Source organism: Stylophora pistillata, chromosome 9 (genome assembly GCF_964205215.1).
Source record: "Stylophora pistillata chromosome 9, jaStyPist1.2, whole genome shotgun sequence".
NCBI lineage: Eukaryota > Metazoa > Cnidaria > Anthozoa > Scleractinia > Pocilloporidae > Stylophora > Stylophora pistillata.
In genome coordinates this window covers 31,668,648-31,687,312 of record NC_142527.1, presented here as the reverse complement: position 1 = coordinate 31,687,312, position 18,665 = coordinate 31,668,648, and the positions used below count along the sequence as shown (strand labels likewise).

Below are 18,665 nucleotides of genomic sequence, written 5' to 3'. Positions count from 1 at the left end.
TCGGGGTGAAAAGCAGACCAATCGATGCCTACTTGTTTTTCTCAGCTCCATCACTGATGACGTAGAGAATAAAAGAGTCACTTGGGGGTTCTCTCATATAAGTAGCCAGGACTGGAGACATCAAGCCGCCTAAAAGGCAAAGAACCGCCAGCTACATTGGCCATTTGATAAGGGACAGGCATAGTTAGTAGAGGGGACTGGGGACAGGCATACATTTCTCTGTGCATCCGGTGTCTTACTACTGTTAGATTAAATACATGTGTTTGAAATGTGCAATTGTCATATCTGTGTTGTTGACTTTCGTTTCGTAAGGAAAATGACGCATTTTTAGCAGCTTAAAATCGAAGTGGAATTAAATTCTTGCGGCTGAGATTCGCAATTTTCAATGATGTAAGGGAGAGGAATTTTTTCAATGGCATGTTTAGTATATTGGATTTACGAGCCTTTCTCAAAATCTCTGCCAATCGTCAAGATAAAAGTTTTAATCAGTGATTAAAAGTAAATTGGTGAGAGTGTACCAAGGCCTTCTATTGAAACCACACAAAAGATTTCAGCCAGATGCATCACTAGCTCATTAACGTCGGTCGAACAAACAAGCAGCGCCCCTCCGGATCCGTAAGGATGACTGTCAGCAAACAGGAGGGGACCGTCTTTGAAGAAGAGAAAGACCCCCGATCTGGAATCTTTGATGAAGATTGCTGCTAGTCTTTCGTTAAATTTCCGTAATCTTGCGAGCTGATAGCAAACTGTTGCTGTCTCCGTTTCCGAGACAAAACTGACAGGAAGAGAGGAGCCGAGGTTTTTAATTTGAAGCGTGTCTCCAAATTCTTCAGCTACCTCCTCCACCGACAAATAAACAGCGCCATGTTTCTTCAAGTTGACTAACATATCATAAAGTCTATTGCCCTCAGCGATGCAACTGTTGTATAAGTTTATCCAGCTTTCGCCAAGGACGTCTGCCTCTGGGAGATCAAGATCACCAGAGCAAAATGCCTTCGCTATCAACACAGCAATCACGGTGCAAGCATTACTGCCATTTCTACCATCGTAATAGGACTGGCATATTTCTCGCGGAAAATGGTAGAAGCTTACTGAAGTGTCTCGAACTCTTTCACACCTCACAACCAAGTTATATTCTTGAGTTTGTGAAGGACAGTCTAGTTTTGACTCCCTAGCTTTCAAGATTTCACCTGAACCGGCAAAAGTCCCATTTGGATTACTTTCAATGATGTAGTTTTTGTGATCTATGTGAGGAGAAAATGTATTTTTGTTCTCCATCTTACGACCTGCTTTTGGCGTTGATCGTAAATATCCTGAGCTCCCTTGCGACTGAATATGCGGGTCAAGTGTGACTATAGCATAGATCATGAAAGAAATGTACAATAACAAAGGCATACAGCTTGTCACTATGGTAACTATCTGAGCTGGTTTCCAGTGCGCCTGCAGTCCAACGAGCGAAGATTCACCATTCTGAGAAAACTGATTTATTATTGGTCCGTACCAGTTTGTGAGTGTTTCCAGCGTGTACATGGATCCAGTGGACATTAGAAAATGAAAAGCTGAGTAACTGTAAGGCAGATTCTCTTCCTTGTCAGATTTGTTTTCAATCGTTTCATTCTCAATATTTGTGCCTCTCAGAAGTCCAAGTGTGAAAGACTCTCTTCTTAAACATGCATAAAAGAATGCTGTGTGCATAAGAGACAAAGCTATGATAGTTTTAAAATGTACTCTAGTCGAGTTTTTCTGTCTCGAGAGAAATGTTCCTTCAAGATTGCATCCGCGACCTTCCTGTAGAGTAACTGCTAATACCATGACAAAGACCGAGTGAAATATTACTACTGCGCATGGCAGAATTATAGCTTCTGTTTGAATGTTATTTCTTATTCGAGGATGCAATGAAATGCCAAAGGATATGAAACTTGCTCCAAGGATTGGCACCATGAAGATGTCATTCCATATACAGTTTTGTGTTGATGTTTTTACAAGGATGAACGCAACAGTACCAAGGCTGATTGCTAATAAGAAGTAGGAGTTACAAATTAACAGGAATTGCATAACTTTGAAAGATGTTGTGCACTTGGATCCCTTTTCTTGCTGTATTGTGACCCAGGCGCCCAAGGCCTCTGCAAGATCTACCCACAGAAAAAACTGACACACGATGAATAGACAGCCGCCGATTAACGCAATATACGAAAAATAAACAATAAAGTAACTGTGTTGAGGTATGTAGAAAGCGCCTATGCAAATACCAGCGAGAGACAGAAGCTTGAAAACCCAGCACTGATTATGCAGACGTTCACGAATTGCCGGGAAGTTTGGTAGAAGAGTGAAAGCGAGAACGAAATGATACGTCGTGATAATTAGAAACAGTCGATAAAGAATCTGGCAGGTTAACACTTCCCGACAAGTTTTTTCATCCATTATCTTCTGGCATGTAAACAAGCTCTTGATCATTGTCGTTTCCAACAACTTCTCGTTGATGCCTGGTGCTGAAACGATGACTGTTGCCAAAGTCCACAGACACAAAAAACACTCATAAACGAGACAAATTTTGACGGACATTTTTATAGAACCGTCCGTGTACACTTAATTTTGCGAAGAGAATTGGTGGGACTTTGTTTAGAAGTGACAGTCTGTCAACTCAATTCACTGTTCTCACTTACTGGTTATGTCGTAATCTTCCGCAAAAGTCCCTGGAGCAGTGATAAAGATTTCGCTGTCTACCATTTTAAACCATAAATAACCAGACAGAAATTTGGCGCGCGAAAAACCTGAGTGTATTGAAGTGGAAAGTATACCCGCTGTTCATGACATTGTCAGGCGATTGTTTGCGGGAGAAACCGAAATATAAGGGACTTTAAGCAAACCACGACGGCTACGGCAACGAGAACGTGGAAAAACAATAGATTAAATTGGCAGAACAATAGCCCAGCACGTGCGTTTTAAAACTTTGTACATTTCTTAGCCGTCTTTTACAGAACAACAACGTGAAATCACCAGAATTTGCGTCGTCTGCGAAGCTAAAGCGCAGCGGCAAATTATTTTAATTTACATTTGGATCTCAACGCTACTTTTATGCGTTATGTTTAGTTTGAGGTCTGGCACCCTATGAGACGGTAAACACACGAAGCCATTTTCGAAATTCTAACTAAAAGTAGAAACTCTATTTTTAATCGACGTCTTCCGTGGCGTTGCCGTACTGACTGCTTAAAGTCCCTATTACTGTTATCTTCAGTTGAGACAATGTTTGGCAAATTTCGTGCTATATTATTAAAACAAATTGCAACATGTTTAAAAATAAAATACAGCAGGAGCATCACAAAATTTGGTTGTAAAAAGAAAAAAAAAAATGACAAGTACTATTTAAACTTTGATAATTCTATATTAGTTTCCTACTCCACAGCTTAAAGGCTATTATAGCTTCTCAAAGGCTACATGCGCGCAAAGCAAGAGTGTTTCTCTACTTTGAAAGTTGCTAAAAAAGTGCGCTCCAGGAACTATAAACAATTTCCTTATCCCAGAAGACTAGAGTGTCTAACCATTTGCAGATATCATAGCAAAGGTAGCACAGTCTCCTCAGTTATTTTAGGACCCTGAGTGTTGGTCCGGTCAGTGTGGCTTGGGCCAAACTTTTCGAGAGAAGAGCTTAATTTGTGTTTGGACCAAATCAAGTTTAGAAAAATACGCGTGTTGAATCACAGACCGTACTTAACTACTCGTTCTAAGAAAACTACTACAAATTACGCTATAACAATCTATGTATCTGACTGAAAAAATGAAAACTTGTGCGAATGAATCAAAACCATTACTGGGGCGCCATTCCCGGCTAAACCGTGCCGAGCCGCTCCAAACTGAAGACGCCGTTTTAAGTTGACTCAGACGTCGAACTTCTCGTGTATTAACACAGCGCTCAACGAGCTGCCATGTTTGTGTTGCGCAACCGGCGAATATAAAGATTTCTATGAGAATAAACAATCGTAATTTTAGCCGTGACTAGTTTTGAATAGAAGCAAACATACCCCACTTCTGAATTTGTTCCTTTGCATACTGTGAATCTTCTGGGCCGATTTAGGGCCGTTTGGCTCGATTTACGTTCATTTGCTTTGCCTTCTATATAGGATCACATGCAGGGCAAAAAATAAATAGTGAAACTCAGCTAAACACCCTTAAATCAGCCCAGAAAACTCACAAAATGTGAAGGAACAAACAACTCCAAAATCAAGGTAAGTTTCCTTTAATTCATAAGTAAATCAGAAGTACCTTATTATAGGAAATTAACAATGTACGATGACAACGCGAAGAAAATTTACGTTCCACTAAACGAACGCGAATTTTTCAAAAGTTAGGTTTACATGCATTAAATTACGCGAATTTTTCGATAAGCATCTCGCTTTTTTTACTGCGATTTTCATAATTCTGCAAACTCGCACTTTACATTTCTGAACGCTAAACTGCGTTTTGGCCTATGTCAATAAAACCTTCCAAGACAAGTCCACGGATGTTTCTAAGTTTCTGTGAATTCCGAAAATTTGGTTTAGAAGCTTAACTAGACCCTATCAATTCAAAAGATCTTTCAAAGCCTCCGCGAAATCACTAAGAGCAGCTCACCCGTTTGACTGACAGAAACCAAACCGCAGTTTGTTGCAGATACACAAAATTTCAACGTACACATGTGTCATGGAAAAAAAAAGGCATTTACAGTAGTTAGCTCTTAGGAAATAAAGGTGCTTTAAATAACAATGTTGTAAAATAGCGTGCATTAAATTTACATCGACATTAACTAACATACATTAAATTAACCCGAACTTTGTAAAATCGCGTTGATAAAGTGCATTGTTAATTTCCTATAATAAGGTAGTTCAGATTTTTTAGGCTAAAACGCGAACAAACAAATCCTTACGTTTCGCCGACTGTGCAACGTAAAAATATTGGCATTTTCATGAGGGGGCGAACTTGGGCCACATGTGCTATCAAGGGTCTTGTTCCACAAGGATAAACGTGTTTGGCTCATCGACTTTCTGCTCTAAGGAAAAGAGACGGTCTCCATTACTGAGTCTTCGTTTCTCGGTGGTACCATCATTGTTTCGTACAACGAAGCTGAAACGATAAAACAATACAAATGCCCTTAATTTCCACAAGAGATATTTGCAGTCAATTTTGAGGGATCACAAATATACCATAGACAAAGGCAAGTGTTTCATAAGAGATTCCAAGAAATTGATGCCATTAATAATAGCATGCGTTATCTAATTACTTTCACACATCACGATACTTTCTAAAAACGCTCAAAAAGTGCAAAAGAGAAAATCTGATTATTCCACTGTTCTGGTATCGAGAACACTCAGGACATGTGCCTATGCCATAAAACTTACCTTTTCCTACCGTCTTTTAATTCAATGTATTTAATTGCCTTAATTGGCAAGTTGAATTTACAAGTCACCTAGAAATCCAAAGAAAAGATTATGCTGAGTTGCAAATACATCATGACTTAAATGGAGAGGTGAGTCACCACATATCCTTTTGATCGAGAAAAAATGGAAAAATAGATTAAAAGGGTTCCCATGATGATCACTGTATAACTTAATTAAGCTACATGTTTGAGGTGGGATAAATTCTAGTGGACCCAGTAAAATTTCTTTCCCTCAATATATTGGGCTTCATAGCTCAGTTGGTACAATGCCCAAATAATATTTTGGGGGCGGGGCTCAAGAGCTTCACAAGAATTTTTCAGGCCTCTCTGCCTGAAATTTTTTATAACAATGTAATTATATTGAAGGTGTGCAATAATAATGATAATAATGAAATCGATGCAATTCCTTAGTAGCAAAGTCACCAACCTAAGACTTTGTTACACAACATACCTCCTCAAAGATTTTGGTGGTTTTAAGTTCATCTGTTTCCAGTGCAATGTAAGAATCGCCATTTTCACTTTTGACGAAGATGCAATTTTCTGGTGAAGAAAAAATCATTTTTCTAAAGTGAAAACTAATTCCTCATGGAGCAAGTAAATTCATGGAAAATGATAAAATTAAATGCCAATAAACAGATCATTTTTATACAGGTGAAAATTCTATAAATATACAATTGAAAGTATAGAAGGAGTTTTTGAGTCTGAGAGCATATCCATGATATCAAAGGTGGCCTCATATATGGATAGTCTAATGTGTATTATTTGATACAACGCTTAATGGTGGATCAATGTCAATTGATAGTTAATCAGTAATGGTCAACAATGAACCTGACAGCTGACTAAACATCATCCAACAGTTGGCTGACAACTCCACCACAAACTAAGCCTGAAACTAGAATATCTGCCAACTATATGCAGTCAAGGGTTGGTAATGTTAACCATCATGTGGTCATCATACAAATATCAGCTAACAACAAAATATTATGCACTCTTGGGAAAGCATCAAATGTACTTTTCCTTTTTTTTATCAAGTAATGATATACTTTCAAATGTACCTTTAAGTGCTTCATCTTGTTCCATGTGCTCTACTCCAGCACTCTGCTGATCAAGATCAAAGTGAAAGACTTATAAACTTTATAATGTCATTGTTGAATAAGTTGGAAACATGAGTAAAGGCAACTAAGGAGACAGTTTTGGTGTATATATAAAATTGAACAAAAATTGCCATTTATCAATTTACCCCTTTGAAGCCATAAATTTTGATAATTCAGTAACTACTTTTGAAATAAATGACCATTTATTTATTAACTACAGTTAATCACTATTTAAAGGGAATAACTATTATTAACTACTAATTAGTGACAATAATGTAAGAGTCCATAAAATCTTCAAGAAGTTCACTTAAAAACAGGCATTGAATCAATAGCTTTAAGAAAACTATGCATCAAGTTCCATCTATTGACTATTCTGTAATAAAAGGTTCTCTGTCCGCTAGTGGACTTGAAATATGGAATGGTCACCTTTTGTGAATTCCTGGAGGTATGCCCGCTTATTTCTTTTCATGTGATGAACTGAGATGACAGATACTCTGGCATACACCCTGTCAGGCACTTAAAGGCCATGATCAGGGCTTGACACTAAATTTTCAACTTACTAGCCAAGTGGCTAGTCACATCTTAGATGTTTTTAGATGTTACAACAATTTCAGTCTGTTTACTAGCCAAACTGGCTAGTAGAAATTGAAGTTTTACTAATCTGTGGCTAGTGGGCTACCGTTAGTGTCCAGCCCTGCTGTTCATAAATATAGCTGGGTTGCTACTGACATTATGTCATGCAAGTCATGCAACAAGGTGAAACAATGAAAAATGTATGAGCCTTCAGGTAAAATGAATTGAATACACAATGTAATTTGAGCCAATTTGTTTTAGATGAAAATCAGGACCAAGACTTAGAAGACTATGCATGTAATGTGACAACTGTGCTGTTAACATATTGACTTATTTTCTCTACTTCTAGTTTTATAGCACTAGTGCTGGTTCTTTGAATATTGAAAGAAACAATGACAAAAATTCTCAATTTTTTCTCTCAAAAGTTTCTGCAAAAATCTTTCAATACCTCAAACTCTTCCTGACAGAATCTCCATTTTTTTTTCATTTCACTACTGTTTGATCTAGTTTGAATTAAGATGCATGGAAAACAGAACAAGTTTCATTTATAATCATCATGAAGCCCCAAAGTTTTGCAAAATCTTCTAATTCACTCAAAAGTCTGGAAAACAATCTTGCTCCTGTGTCTTATGTTCTAACCTAAAGGACCTGAAACCTTGTCAACTTTTTTTTTTTGATTGTCACTTTTTTTTAGTGATAATAATATACTTAAACTGCACTGTCATCTATTCAACCTGTTACTCTATGTTCCTATATGATTATCTGCAGTTAAAAAATGCATTAGGTTATGAATTTCAACTGCTGAATAATAACATGATTACCACATACGTACCATTTCTTTTGGAATCAAGGAACCCCTTGGGGTCTTCCCTTTCCTCTCTCCTAATGGCACAATTTCAAGATTAAAAGAAAAACATTTAATTATCAAAAAAAGCAATCTTTTTAATTAGACATTGAATGACTTTTAGTGTATGACTGTAAGTGTAACTGCAGTGCCAGAACTGGCTTTAGCAAGAGCAAAGGTGTTAAAACAAAATTATCCTGATGGAGCATAAGATTCCTCAGCAACCACTTTGAGTAAAATGTCAAACTTGATGCATGTGTTGTCAAAAATTTTGAAATAACAACTTATCAAATAACATATGGCATAAGATTGTGATTAAGGTTATCATTTAAGTATTAAGTTGAACAAATTATTAAAATGTTTGTACAAACCGGAAAAAAGTAACTTCCTCCTTTCATTTCCACCTGATAAAAAGGTGGGTGTCTCTGTAATATTCCTTCCTATTTTTTTCCCTCTAGTCCTTCTTAGATTTTCCTTATTCACTTTGGATTTTGGTGTGGTCATCTTTTTGTTCACTTCATAAGTGGACATTGTTGCTGTTTGGTTACTTTGTAGATAGAAGAGATCAGGACATAATGAGGGAAACAATAATTCACATTACAGAGAGACAGAGAACAAAGGATATAAACTACATGTGTATTTGCTGGTCTGTGTAATAAGAGCTTTATATTTTAAGAAGTATGTGATAACATGAGAGGTTGAAGCTAGTGGTAAAGGTGGTGAAGTTTCTGCTTAAGTCTACCGATGATGATGTTGAGACCGGCGATGTTCTCAGATTAGGCATATGCTAGGTGAGATTTTCCGGATACATAAATGTTACCAAATTCATCAATTTAAGGGCTATCGTATTCATAAGTCACTCACTCAGTTTAAAGTAAAAGTGCATCCGGATTCCCAAACGTTTACACAAGTCAATTTTACAAATTGACTATAATCGTCCATTGACTATAACTTAACTGTTCATAGAAATGACGCCAACAATGATCAAAACTATTAAAAGCCACGAGGCGCAGTCGAGTGGTTTCAAGTGCGAAGTGAAGAAGGAAGTACTGAGGCTGAAAAGTAACCAGATTGGTTCTTCAAATCGTTTACACAAATATGCTTTCCGGATTCGAAAGTTTTCGGATTCGAAGTTCACCTTTTTAAATCTCGGATTCAAAATCTCCGGAGACGCGATCAAAGAAGGGAAGTTTTATTTCGGATTTGTCTACTTATGTGACGTGTAAGCCGGTAAAACGATTCGGGAACAATTTCTAACAGTGTAAACCTAGTCTTCAGTACTCATTGAAGCAAACAGCGATCAAAACCATTCAACGTTTTCCAGTATTTAATTTCCGCATAAATGTAGACGAAGGGTAAAATCATTTATTTGGTGGAAGTGATGGTCGACTTTCGTTACTGAATTCAAATTAACGCCTTTTCGAACTAATAGATTTCCGTTTATAGCCCCATATTTCATATAAAAGCAGATCATCGAGAAGAATAGAAACAACAGCGAATACAAAAGGATTGCCCTCGGGACTAAAGTTTTGGATTACCTTTGGGAATAAGGCTTGTCTTAGAATATAATTAAATTTACGGAAACCTTTCTATCACCGATTTCATTCTTGTAGATTTGCACGAATCATTAGTTGATTGTTGAGACGACGCTATAAACTTAACTTCAGAGTGTTGTTGGGCCGCACTCAAAATTTAACGTCAATAAAGGAATCCGAACACATGGGACTATCTTTAAACGTATTCTAGAACGACCAAACTTAAAGGTGGCTAAAAGAGATGGTAAGAATAATTCAGTCACTTACCTCAAAAAGCTGAGTGAAAGGCAACCACGAAAAAACACTCGAATGGATGATCTGTATCAGTATTTTTGAAAAGACCGCCACCCAGCCACAGAACGACACTGAAGACGCTCATTGATATGCGACTCATAAATTACATTTTTAGTAGAGACCAGTCTCTCACAGTTGTGGCACGATTACAGCAAACTCAGAGCTAGTGTGACTCTACACAGTTCTTCTACAATTTCTTGTTTTAATAATCACTTTTCGACTGATTAGTCTGTCAAAATCAACCTTTCTTTAATAAAAAGGATACAATAGAAAAAGATACATAAAGAGTTGAGTTAAATTGAGTCAATTCATATTTTTCTCTTGACAGTAAGTATTTGGAGTGTTGTGACCTACCTTAGGCCCTTATCAACTCTGCTAGTAAAAGTAGCATATTATGCTGCGAGCAGTGCCCAGTTTTTTCCAAATGATGCTCATTTTTAAAATTATGCTACGTATAAAATTATGCAAGTGAAAACATTCTTGATATAGTAATTAAAAAACAGAGTTTTAGAACAGTCTCTGTAAAATCGAGTTTCAGACATTTTCGCCACTTTCGCCCGCTGACTCGTTTCCAGGGTTGTGCCTACCTCCTACCATCCCAAGCATAACCACGGAGAACTCAAAATGAGTTTCCGAGTCGACCTGTTTTCGGAAATACGACGGGGTACGTGTTGACTGAATCTGCTTGAGTTACATATGGCAGCCGAGAAGGGACAGTGATCCAATATATGTTGCAAATCCGTTTAAATATTCAGAATCGCTATCTTTTAGACGAGTCGCTTTTGAAAGGTTGTCGAACCAAGAAAGCGATTTCAAATCCTGTTCTAATTCATAGATCCACAAATAACTTTTACAAAAATCGAAAAAAGTTTACAATCCAAGAATTTTCCTAAATCCAGAAAATTTCGCAAATAGAGAAAAATGTTTTATTATGTACCTCTTATTAACCAAGTTAGAAGTTCCAACTGTAAGTTCTCCGATTTTTTCCGCTTGGATATATGGCTGAAGCGCGAGGACTGTCTTTATAGTCGTCGGTTTGTTCGAAGAGAGCTGGAGTATTAAGGTTAAGTTAGCCTCTACGGTGGATACAAGACAGTTAAACCTGAATTGATTCAAAGGGTTGGATGACCCCATTACAGCGGCTGAACTCAATTTCCTATTTACATGCACTTCAGAACCAGACGAAAAATACTGTCACACGTCTCGATATTTTCGTTTAAAGAGGAAAATGTGTCAAAATCACAATAACCAGAACACGTGGTTATTGTTATTAAAATAAGCTCCCTAAATGAGACAGCTTAGGCAAGAGATCTATCATTTTCCACGGATGAGCGTGGACATAACTTCGCTTGATCAGAATGATATTTGCGGCAATACACAATATCCATTAGAAGTTATTTTCACTTAAGTCGCAATTTCCCAACCATGTCATCTGTCGTTGTTCTTAATGATCAAAATGAAACTTTGTAAATCTGATCATTTCACTATTGATACAACTTCTGACCTCTAAACTTTCGACAATCATGGATCTATTATCAACATTTCATTTACTTTCTTTATAATCGGCAAAGGTGCAATTGAGCCTCCTGGACAAAACACCGAGGTCGACAGTTGCTGATGAACCTATGGATATCGTTCCAGACACAAATGAGGATTCAAGCATCGGCAATTGATGTTCTGAAAACTATTCGTTCTCTTGAAGTAATGTATCGGGCCCGGTCGAGACATTTCGAGCGTTAGCCCTTCGTCAGAGCGAATGAAAAAAAAAAGAGGATTTGTTATGGGTGCCGAGACTTGCGAAGACTTGCCACGTATCTATGAGAGTGAGAAGAAAACTAAAAATCTTCCATTTGCATGGTCAAGCTTTTACTTGGTGGGTTGGTGAATGTCTGATGTGAGAGGGCTTCAAGAACAAGATTCCTTATGAATTATTTTCATAATTAAAACGGAATAATTGAAATTGAACACCAATTAACTGAAACTTCTGCAAACTCGAAAAACCAATAAATTTTTTGTTCTGGCAAACAAAAATAATATATTGCATCTAGCTAATCGAGTAGACGAGAGTGGGAATGACAACGCTGATACGAACTTATTGGAAAAAAGTTATAAATCCAGGAATAACCTCGTTTGTTTGAATACACTAAAATTTAACCACTGACATGTCTCATATTAACTCAACGCTCGGGAACGGCTTGGTCAACCCATGAAAACACCATGCACATAAAAAGAACCAGTGCACAATTTTAGTATATTCTCACGTCCGTTGTGTTTTAATGCCTTGCTGCTTTCCTCTGCTTGACGTAAAATCTCTCTAAATTCTGGGAACGAGAATCTTGAATTCTATTCCTGATTTAGTTACCATGCACACTAATAAAAGGGGGAGTAATGAAATAAGATGTTGAATGCCAGACATTGCCATTTCAAATCATTATCTAAGTGCTTTTTAAATTATCAAAAAACTGAAGTTGTTTATATTGTTAAGTGATCTGTAAAAAAATGAAAGTTAAAGCAACGTTGATTTCGATTCAGTCTAAAACAAATATTTAAACATTAACCGCCAAAAGTCGAGGGAAGCATTTGTTAGTTTTAACGATCCCTGAATAATTTCATATTTGTGGACTAAGGGTGACTAAGTGTGCACATGAGTAACATGAGAACTAAATAAATCTTCCTAAACTTTTCATATAAGTGCCTTATCTAAGTAACAAAGATAAAGCTGAGTTATTTAAGAACTATTTTAATTCAGTTTTTAAGGGTGATGACAGTGTCCCTTTCTATGAAGACTGCTTTCTCGATGACTTTGATGTTGGTGCCGATATTTTGAATAACATCGAAGAGTTAAACATCTGTAAATTCTGCGGTCCAGATAATGTAACATCTCGAGTGTGCAGATTCGATTTCATCTCCTCTTTTTACCTTGTTCAACAATCAACTCGGTAGTGGTTGTTTTCCAAAAATGTGGAAGGTGGCTAATCTGGTTCCAGTTTTTAAGTCTGGTGACAAGGAAATGGTTGAAAACTATAGAGGGATATCATTACTGTGTATCATCTCCAAAGTCCTTGAAAAGTGCGTTTTTCAAGTGCGTTTTTTCATGTTTTTCCCTTTATCCAACCTAAACTTTACCATCTACAAGACGGCTTTGTTAAAGGACGTTCATGTGTTACAAGTCTTCTCAGATCTACATTTATCTTTGCCAAAGCACTTGATGAGAAGAAACAGCGTGATGTGGTATTTCTGGATTACAGTAAAGCATTTGATTCTGTATCATTTAACTGCTTACTAAGGGAACTGTATGGCGTTGGTATAAGAGGGAACTTGCTATCTTGGTTTAAAAGTTATTTCACAGATCGTTTGCATATGACAGTTATAGATGGCCGAGCATCTTCTTTACTGCCTATTTCATCCGGTGTGCCCCAGGAGTCTATCCTGGGACCTTTGTTGTTTATAATATGTATTAACAGTGCCCCATGTGTGACAGATGCTAAGACTACTGTCCAACTCTATGCAGATGATATGAAGTGTTATCGAGTTATTGATAACGGTGCTGACGCAGTTCAACTACAAAGAGACTTACTAAGCTTAACTGGTTGGTCGTCTGAGCATTTCATGAATTTCAACGCTAATAAGTGTAAGCACCTTGTCGTGACAAAGAAAAACAGTTTTATTCACACATCATATAATCTGAGCGGGTCACAGATTGAGAAAGATCTAGGCGTTCATGTTTCTTCGAATTTATTCTGGAACGATCCCATTGACTTTGTTATAAGTAAGGTAAATAAGATGTTGGGTATTATCTACAGAACGTGCACCATTGATTGCGTCCAAAAAACTAAGTTGATTCTATACAAATCGTTGGTACGACCGCAGCTGGAGTACGCATCTCAAGTTTGGTCTCCCTATAGTAAAGAAAAAATTAAGGCCCTTGAGCGTGTTCAAAGGCGTGCCACCAAATTTATCTTGAAATGTGATTTAACTTATCCAGAACGTTTACTTAAATTAGGTCTTTTGCCTCTCGAGTTTAGAAGGGAGGTTTTAGATTTATGTTTCTTTTTTAAATGTCTGAAGGGGCACATCGATTTTGACGTCCTATTATCTGTTATCTTCAAATCATATAAGTACGATGTGAGGAATACAGAACCATACTTGCCAAGGGTCGTTTTAGAACCGATGTTTTTAAATTCTCATTTTTTAATCGCATTGTGAATTTATGGAATGGCCTGCCTGTAGCTATTAGGACAATTGATCGAGTATCATTGTTTAGTAAGAAAGTAAGAAAGTGAATCAGTTTTATATCAGTAAATTTAACTTAAGTAAGGATAAATTTTTATAGTTTTTGATTATGTATTGTTGTTGCTATTTGTCTATGTTAGTTTTTAATTTTTTTTGTATTTTATCACAGGCAGTTTATTTAAAATAAGGAATCTATAATTCTGTATAAACTGGCCTCATTACTCAGATATCTCTTTTTTATACTTGTATATATATTTAACTCCTTGTTTTTGTTTTTTTTTGAATATCCTGTCACGTTGGGAGAATTGGAGAAGTCAACTGCCTCTTTTAGAGACAATCAGCATTCCAAGGTGTTTCAAGCCCTCAGACTTTGGCAAGGTGGTTTCAGCACAATTGTACAATTTGTCAGATGCCTCAGGATCGGGATACGGGCAATGCTCATATCTACGTTTAGTTGACGACAACAATCGTATACATTGCTCCTTTGTCATGGGCAATGCACACGTCGCACCAAGGAAAACAGTAGGCATCCCCAGGCTAGAATTAGCAGCGGCTGTTGTTTCGGTAAAGGTAGCTGATGTGCTGAAGAATGAGTTGAACTATCAGAGAATCGAAGAAAGTTATTGGATTGACAGCAAGGCAGTTCTTGGGTTCATCAACAACGAGTCCCGAAGATTTCATGTTTACGTGGCAAATAGAATGCAGCTGATAGGAGATTACACTTCGCCATCACAGTGGCGGTATGTTGAGTCTGCATTCAATCCAGCAGATGAAGGTTCAGCAGATGAAGATCTGAACGCAAGACATTTTCTACAGAAATCCCAATAGATTAAAGGCCCGGATTTCTTATGGAAAAGTGAAAACCACGGGCCGGAGCAAGATTCATATGAAAAGGAGCTCGACCCTAGTGGTCCAGAAGTGAAGAAGATCACTGTACATACTACTGTTTCTGAAAGAAAGAAAGAGGTTAGAAAGATTCTCCAGCTGGAAAAGGCTAAAAACAGCAATCGCGTTGTGTATCAAGTACAAACAGCAGGTGAAGATGAGAGTAAATGAAGCAATAAGCAGATCTCCTGTGAAAGGAACCTCTCAGAGTGCACCCAACAGTGGACAGAAATGTGATAGTAAAGATTGCCCTGTTGTCACATCTGTTATGGTGAATGACTTAGAATAAGCTGAAGTTCAAGTCATCCAACTAGTGCAAGCTGACGCCTTCGAAAGAGAAATTAACGCATTAAAAGAGCTTCAAGCTGAAGTGAAGGGTGGAAGTCGACAATGCGATAAAGAGAAGAAGGTTGCTATGAAGAAAACCAGCCGTCTATATACACTGGATCCATTCTTAGAGTGCAATCGTGTTTTGAGAGTTGGAGGACGGATCAAGAAAGCCAACTTGTCAGATAGTCTTAAAAATCCTGTCATTTTGCCTCCGGCTGGCCACGTTACCCAGCTGATTATCCGTCATGTTCACGAGAAGACGCAACACAGTGGGCGAGGTGTCACTTTAAATGAGTTACGCACAAATGGTTACTGGATCATAAATGGAAATGCAGCTGTCCAGCATTTCATCTCAAAATGTGTCACATGTCGTTATCTCCGTGGAGGTGCAGGAGAGCAAAAGATGACTAATCTTCCAAAGTCACGCGTTGAGCCTGCGCCGTCATTTACTTACAGTGCGGTTGATTATTTCGGACCGTGGTGTGTGAAAGAGGGCCGGAAAGAAGTAAAAAGGTATGGAGCCTTGTTTACATGTATGACTAGTCGTGCCATACACATAGAAGTAGCACACTCCTTGGAAACATATTCATTCCTGCAAGCGTTACGGAGGTTTATTTCTCGAAGAGGGCCCATTAAAGAATTATGTAGTGATCAAAGAACTAACTTTATAGGAGCTCAAAACGAATTGAAGAAGGCGCTACAAGACATGGATGACGATCAGATTAAGGTAGAGCTACTGAAGAATGACATCGATTGGGTTAGGAATCCTGCCACAGCAAGCAATTTTGGGGGAGTATGGGAGAGACAAATTAGATCTGCGAGGAACATTATGGCAGCGCTAATGAGAGAACACGGCCACAGTTTGGATGATGAAGCGTTGAGAACCCTAATGTGCGAAACAGAAGCGGTTGTAAACAATCGACCCCTAACGGTGGACATCTTGAGTTATCCTCTTTCGCCGCTACCGCTTACCCCAAGTACCCTTCTCACCGGTAAAACAAAACTTATTTTGCCACGTCCAGGAAAGTTCCAAAAGGAAGATGATTGTAAACAGCGCTGGAGACGTGTTGAGCACATTGCAAATGAATTTTGGACACGATGGAGCAAAGGGTACTTGCAAAGTCTACAAGTGAGAAACAAGTGGACACGTCAACGAAGAAACTTCACTGAAGGTGATGTTGTATTGCTGAAAGACAGCAACACTTGCAGAAATAAGTGGTCCCTGGCCAAAGTACCTTTCCAGATGACCAAGGTCAAATCCGATCAGTGACTGTCCGAACTTCGAAGGGATCCCTACTGGAGCGGCCCATCAACAAACTTGTCCTTTTGTTAGAGTCAAATGAAGAGAGACCGGGAATCCCTGACGGATAGGAGGGAGCGCAATACATTGTCATAAAAATATAATAATTGCAAAAAGAACTTATAAGCTTTTATCTTTAGCATCTGGTTTATTTTTCAGTCTTTTTTAAATGGCAGTTAAATTTTGAATATTCTTGTCTCAGAATGCAAGCCATGTTCCGCACAATGGCTACTGGTCTACCACCACGGTGGAAATGGAAATGGAATTTCCGGATCGAAATTTTCGCTGGTCTCCGCCGTTTTATCAGGGGCTCGAGTTCGGGTGGTGATAGATAGGTACAGCACAGAAGCCGATAGTGCGCATGTCTTCGGCCATCACGTATTTGCTCAACTGCTACAACACGTTAGGAAAGCCTCCTGGTACAAGTTTCAAGATAATGCCTACTGGTGGTGGGTGATTGTGTCCACCAATGGGAATATGGAAATGGCGAGGTATAACGTTGGCTCAAACACACATCGTGGAACCAACGATAAAAAAGTGAGCATCTGGTGGTATGTGCAGACATCTTCGTTCGTTCCAATGCCATCATACTCCCACCTAGCCGATGGCAGCACAGTGTAGGGTAAGTTGACTAACCTGGTAAACAGTGTTAAGAATGGCCATGAAATTCGATGCGTGACTGCTAAGAAGTATGCCTTTCCGCTTCAAAATGTCGCGATCAACAGCCAGGGTGTCAATTTCGTTTCAGGGAAAAATGTGGACCACATAAGTATCAAAACGAGCGGTAATGTGATAAAATTTCAGAGTAACGCCTACTAGTGGTCTGGTGTAGTAACTACCCGCTGATTGCGCGACATGTCACGCTGGACTGTTGGAATCCATCAGCCTCGAGGTCACAATCAGGACAAAGTGGCAAATGAATGGTTTGCGGACGAATGCTGGAAGGAGGTCTTCACCTACGATAGCAAAGGTTCATCTCTTTTGGGATCGCGCCAGGCACTGATGTCGGCCCTCATGTCTGGTCATCGTGTCCGTTTTCAGATTCCACAGTGGAATTACTACACAGCAGAAGCTCTGTCCTTGCGAAATTCCCATGTGACGGCCCAGGCACTTAAACACGTAAATAAAAACGGACTTGCTGGGTTCCAAGGTGACGCATATTGGTACTGGCTTATGGTCTCAACCACAGGAACCGTCCGTTCCGCGAAATACAACGTTGGAGAACATAAGCATCGCGGAGATTCTAAGCACAAGCTGTCCGTGAAGTGGTACGTTGACACTAGGCCTTGGAAACAGGTTTTGTCCAACGGCCCAACAGGCAATGTCCTTAGCGGAGACCGCAGTGATCTTGTTCAGGCCGTCAGAGACGGAGCAGCTGTACGCTGCGTGCAAGGGAATGAGTGTCGGGGCTACGTGTACAATGCTCAAAACCTTGCTGTGTCTCCAGATGGAAACCACGTGGCTGCTCAGGCTCTCAACCATGTTAGCATGCGGTCAGCACCCGACCCCGACGAACTTATGATTAGTCCTAACGCTTACTGGTGGTTTACAATTGTGTCCACAACTGGTTGGAGGGAGATGTCTCGCTGGACCGTTGGTGAGCATGTGGATCGAGGACATACCTCCAACAAAATTGGCCAGAAGTGGTTCGTAAACCATTGAGTTAAATCACGTCCTGATGTGCGAAACGTTGAATTGGCAAACGAACTGTATCGTACGTTTAGAATAGTTGCAGCGAGGCTCCAAAAAATTTAAGGAACTCATTGATTCTTGTTCCTGCTTCTCTATAGAGCTAGCTTAAAAGAAATGTAACGATCGCTTGTTACTTTTGACTACAGTTAGCCAACGCTCTACATCTTGTTCCTTTTTGTGGAATTATGTCTTTACTGGGGTGACTCAGTAAGTGGTTCATGAATAAAATGTGAATCCACAAGAAAACCAAGCTGACTGATTTAAGTGTAGAAACATCGACATAAGGGTTGAGCTTGACCTCGATGAACTTGGGTTAATTGAAGTGTCCGAGAATTGACAGGTCACAATTTTGTTACGTATTTACGCATTTTGGTTTTTCCCGCTATCGAATTTGACATCGTTTTCTATGAAAAGAGCCAATATGGAGAATAAAAAGATCATAATGTTTCTTCGCTGAGCGGTTATTCGATGGTCT

General features: G+C 38.8%; 3 protein-coding genes across 4 annotated transcripts; 1 reads left to right on the top strand and 2 right to left on the bottom strand.

Annotated features, from left to right (window-relative positions):
• Positions 1-466: 466 nt before the first annotated feature.
• LOC148724310 (serine incorporator 2-like) lies at positions 467-2,562 on the bottom strand. The gene has a single exon (XM_088732818.1). It carries the CDS (start codon positions 2,560-2,562, stop codon positions 493-495), a length of 2,070 nt encoding a protein of 689 aa, XP_088588944.1. The 3' UTR covers positions 467-492.
• Positions 2,563-3,246: 684 nt separating this feature from the next.
• On the bottom strand, positions 3,247-9,859 carry LOC111334423 (uncharacterized). 2 transcript variants are annotated; one of them, XM_022940143.2, is made up of 7 exons: positions 9,724-9,859; positions 8,293-8,468; positions 7,910-7,959; positions 6,466-6,511; positions 5,862-5,950; positions 5,373-5,440; positions 3,247-5,097 (listed from the first exon to the last, which is right to left on the bottom strand). In XM_022940143.2, exons 2-7 carry the CDS (start codon positions 8,450-8,452, stop codon positions 4,971-4,973), a joined length of 540 nt encoding a protein of 179 aa, XP_022795878.2. In that variant the 5' UTR covers positions 8,453-8,468; positions 9,724-9,859; the 3' UTR covers positions 3,247-4,970. The 2 variants fall into 2 exon arrangements, with proteins under 2 accessions (XP_022795878.2, XP_022795879.2); XM_022940144.2 differs by having other exon boundaries at positions 6,466-6,508.
• Positions 9,860-17,617: 7,758 nt separating this feature from the next.
• Positions 17,618-18,233, top strand: LOC148724309 (uncharacterized). The gene has a single exon (XM_088732399.1). The coding sequence runs from the start codon at positions 17,672-17,674 to the stop codon at positions 18,158-18,160; it is 489 nt and encodes a 162-aa protein (XP_088588525.1). The 5' UTR covers positions 17,618-17,671; the 3' UTR covers positions 18,161-18,233.
• Positions 18,234-18,665: the final 432 nt, after the last annotated feature.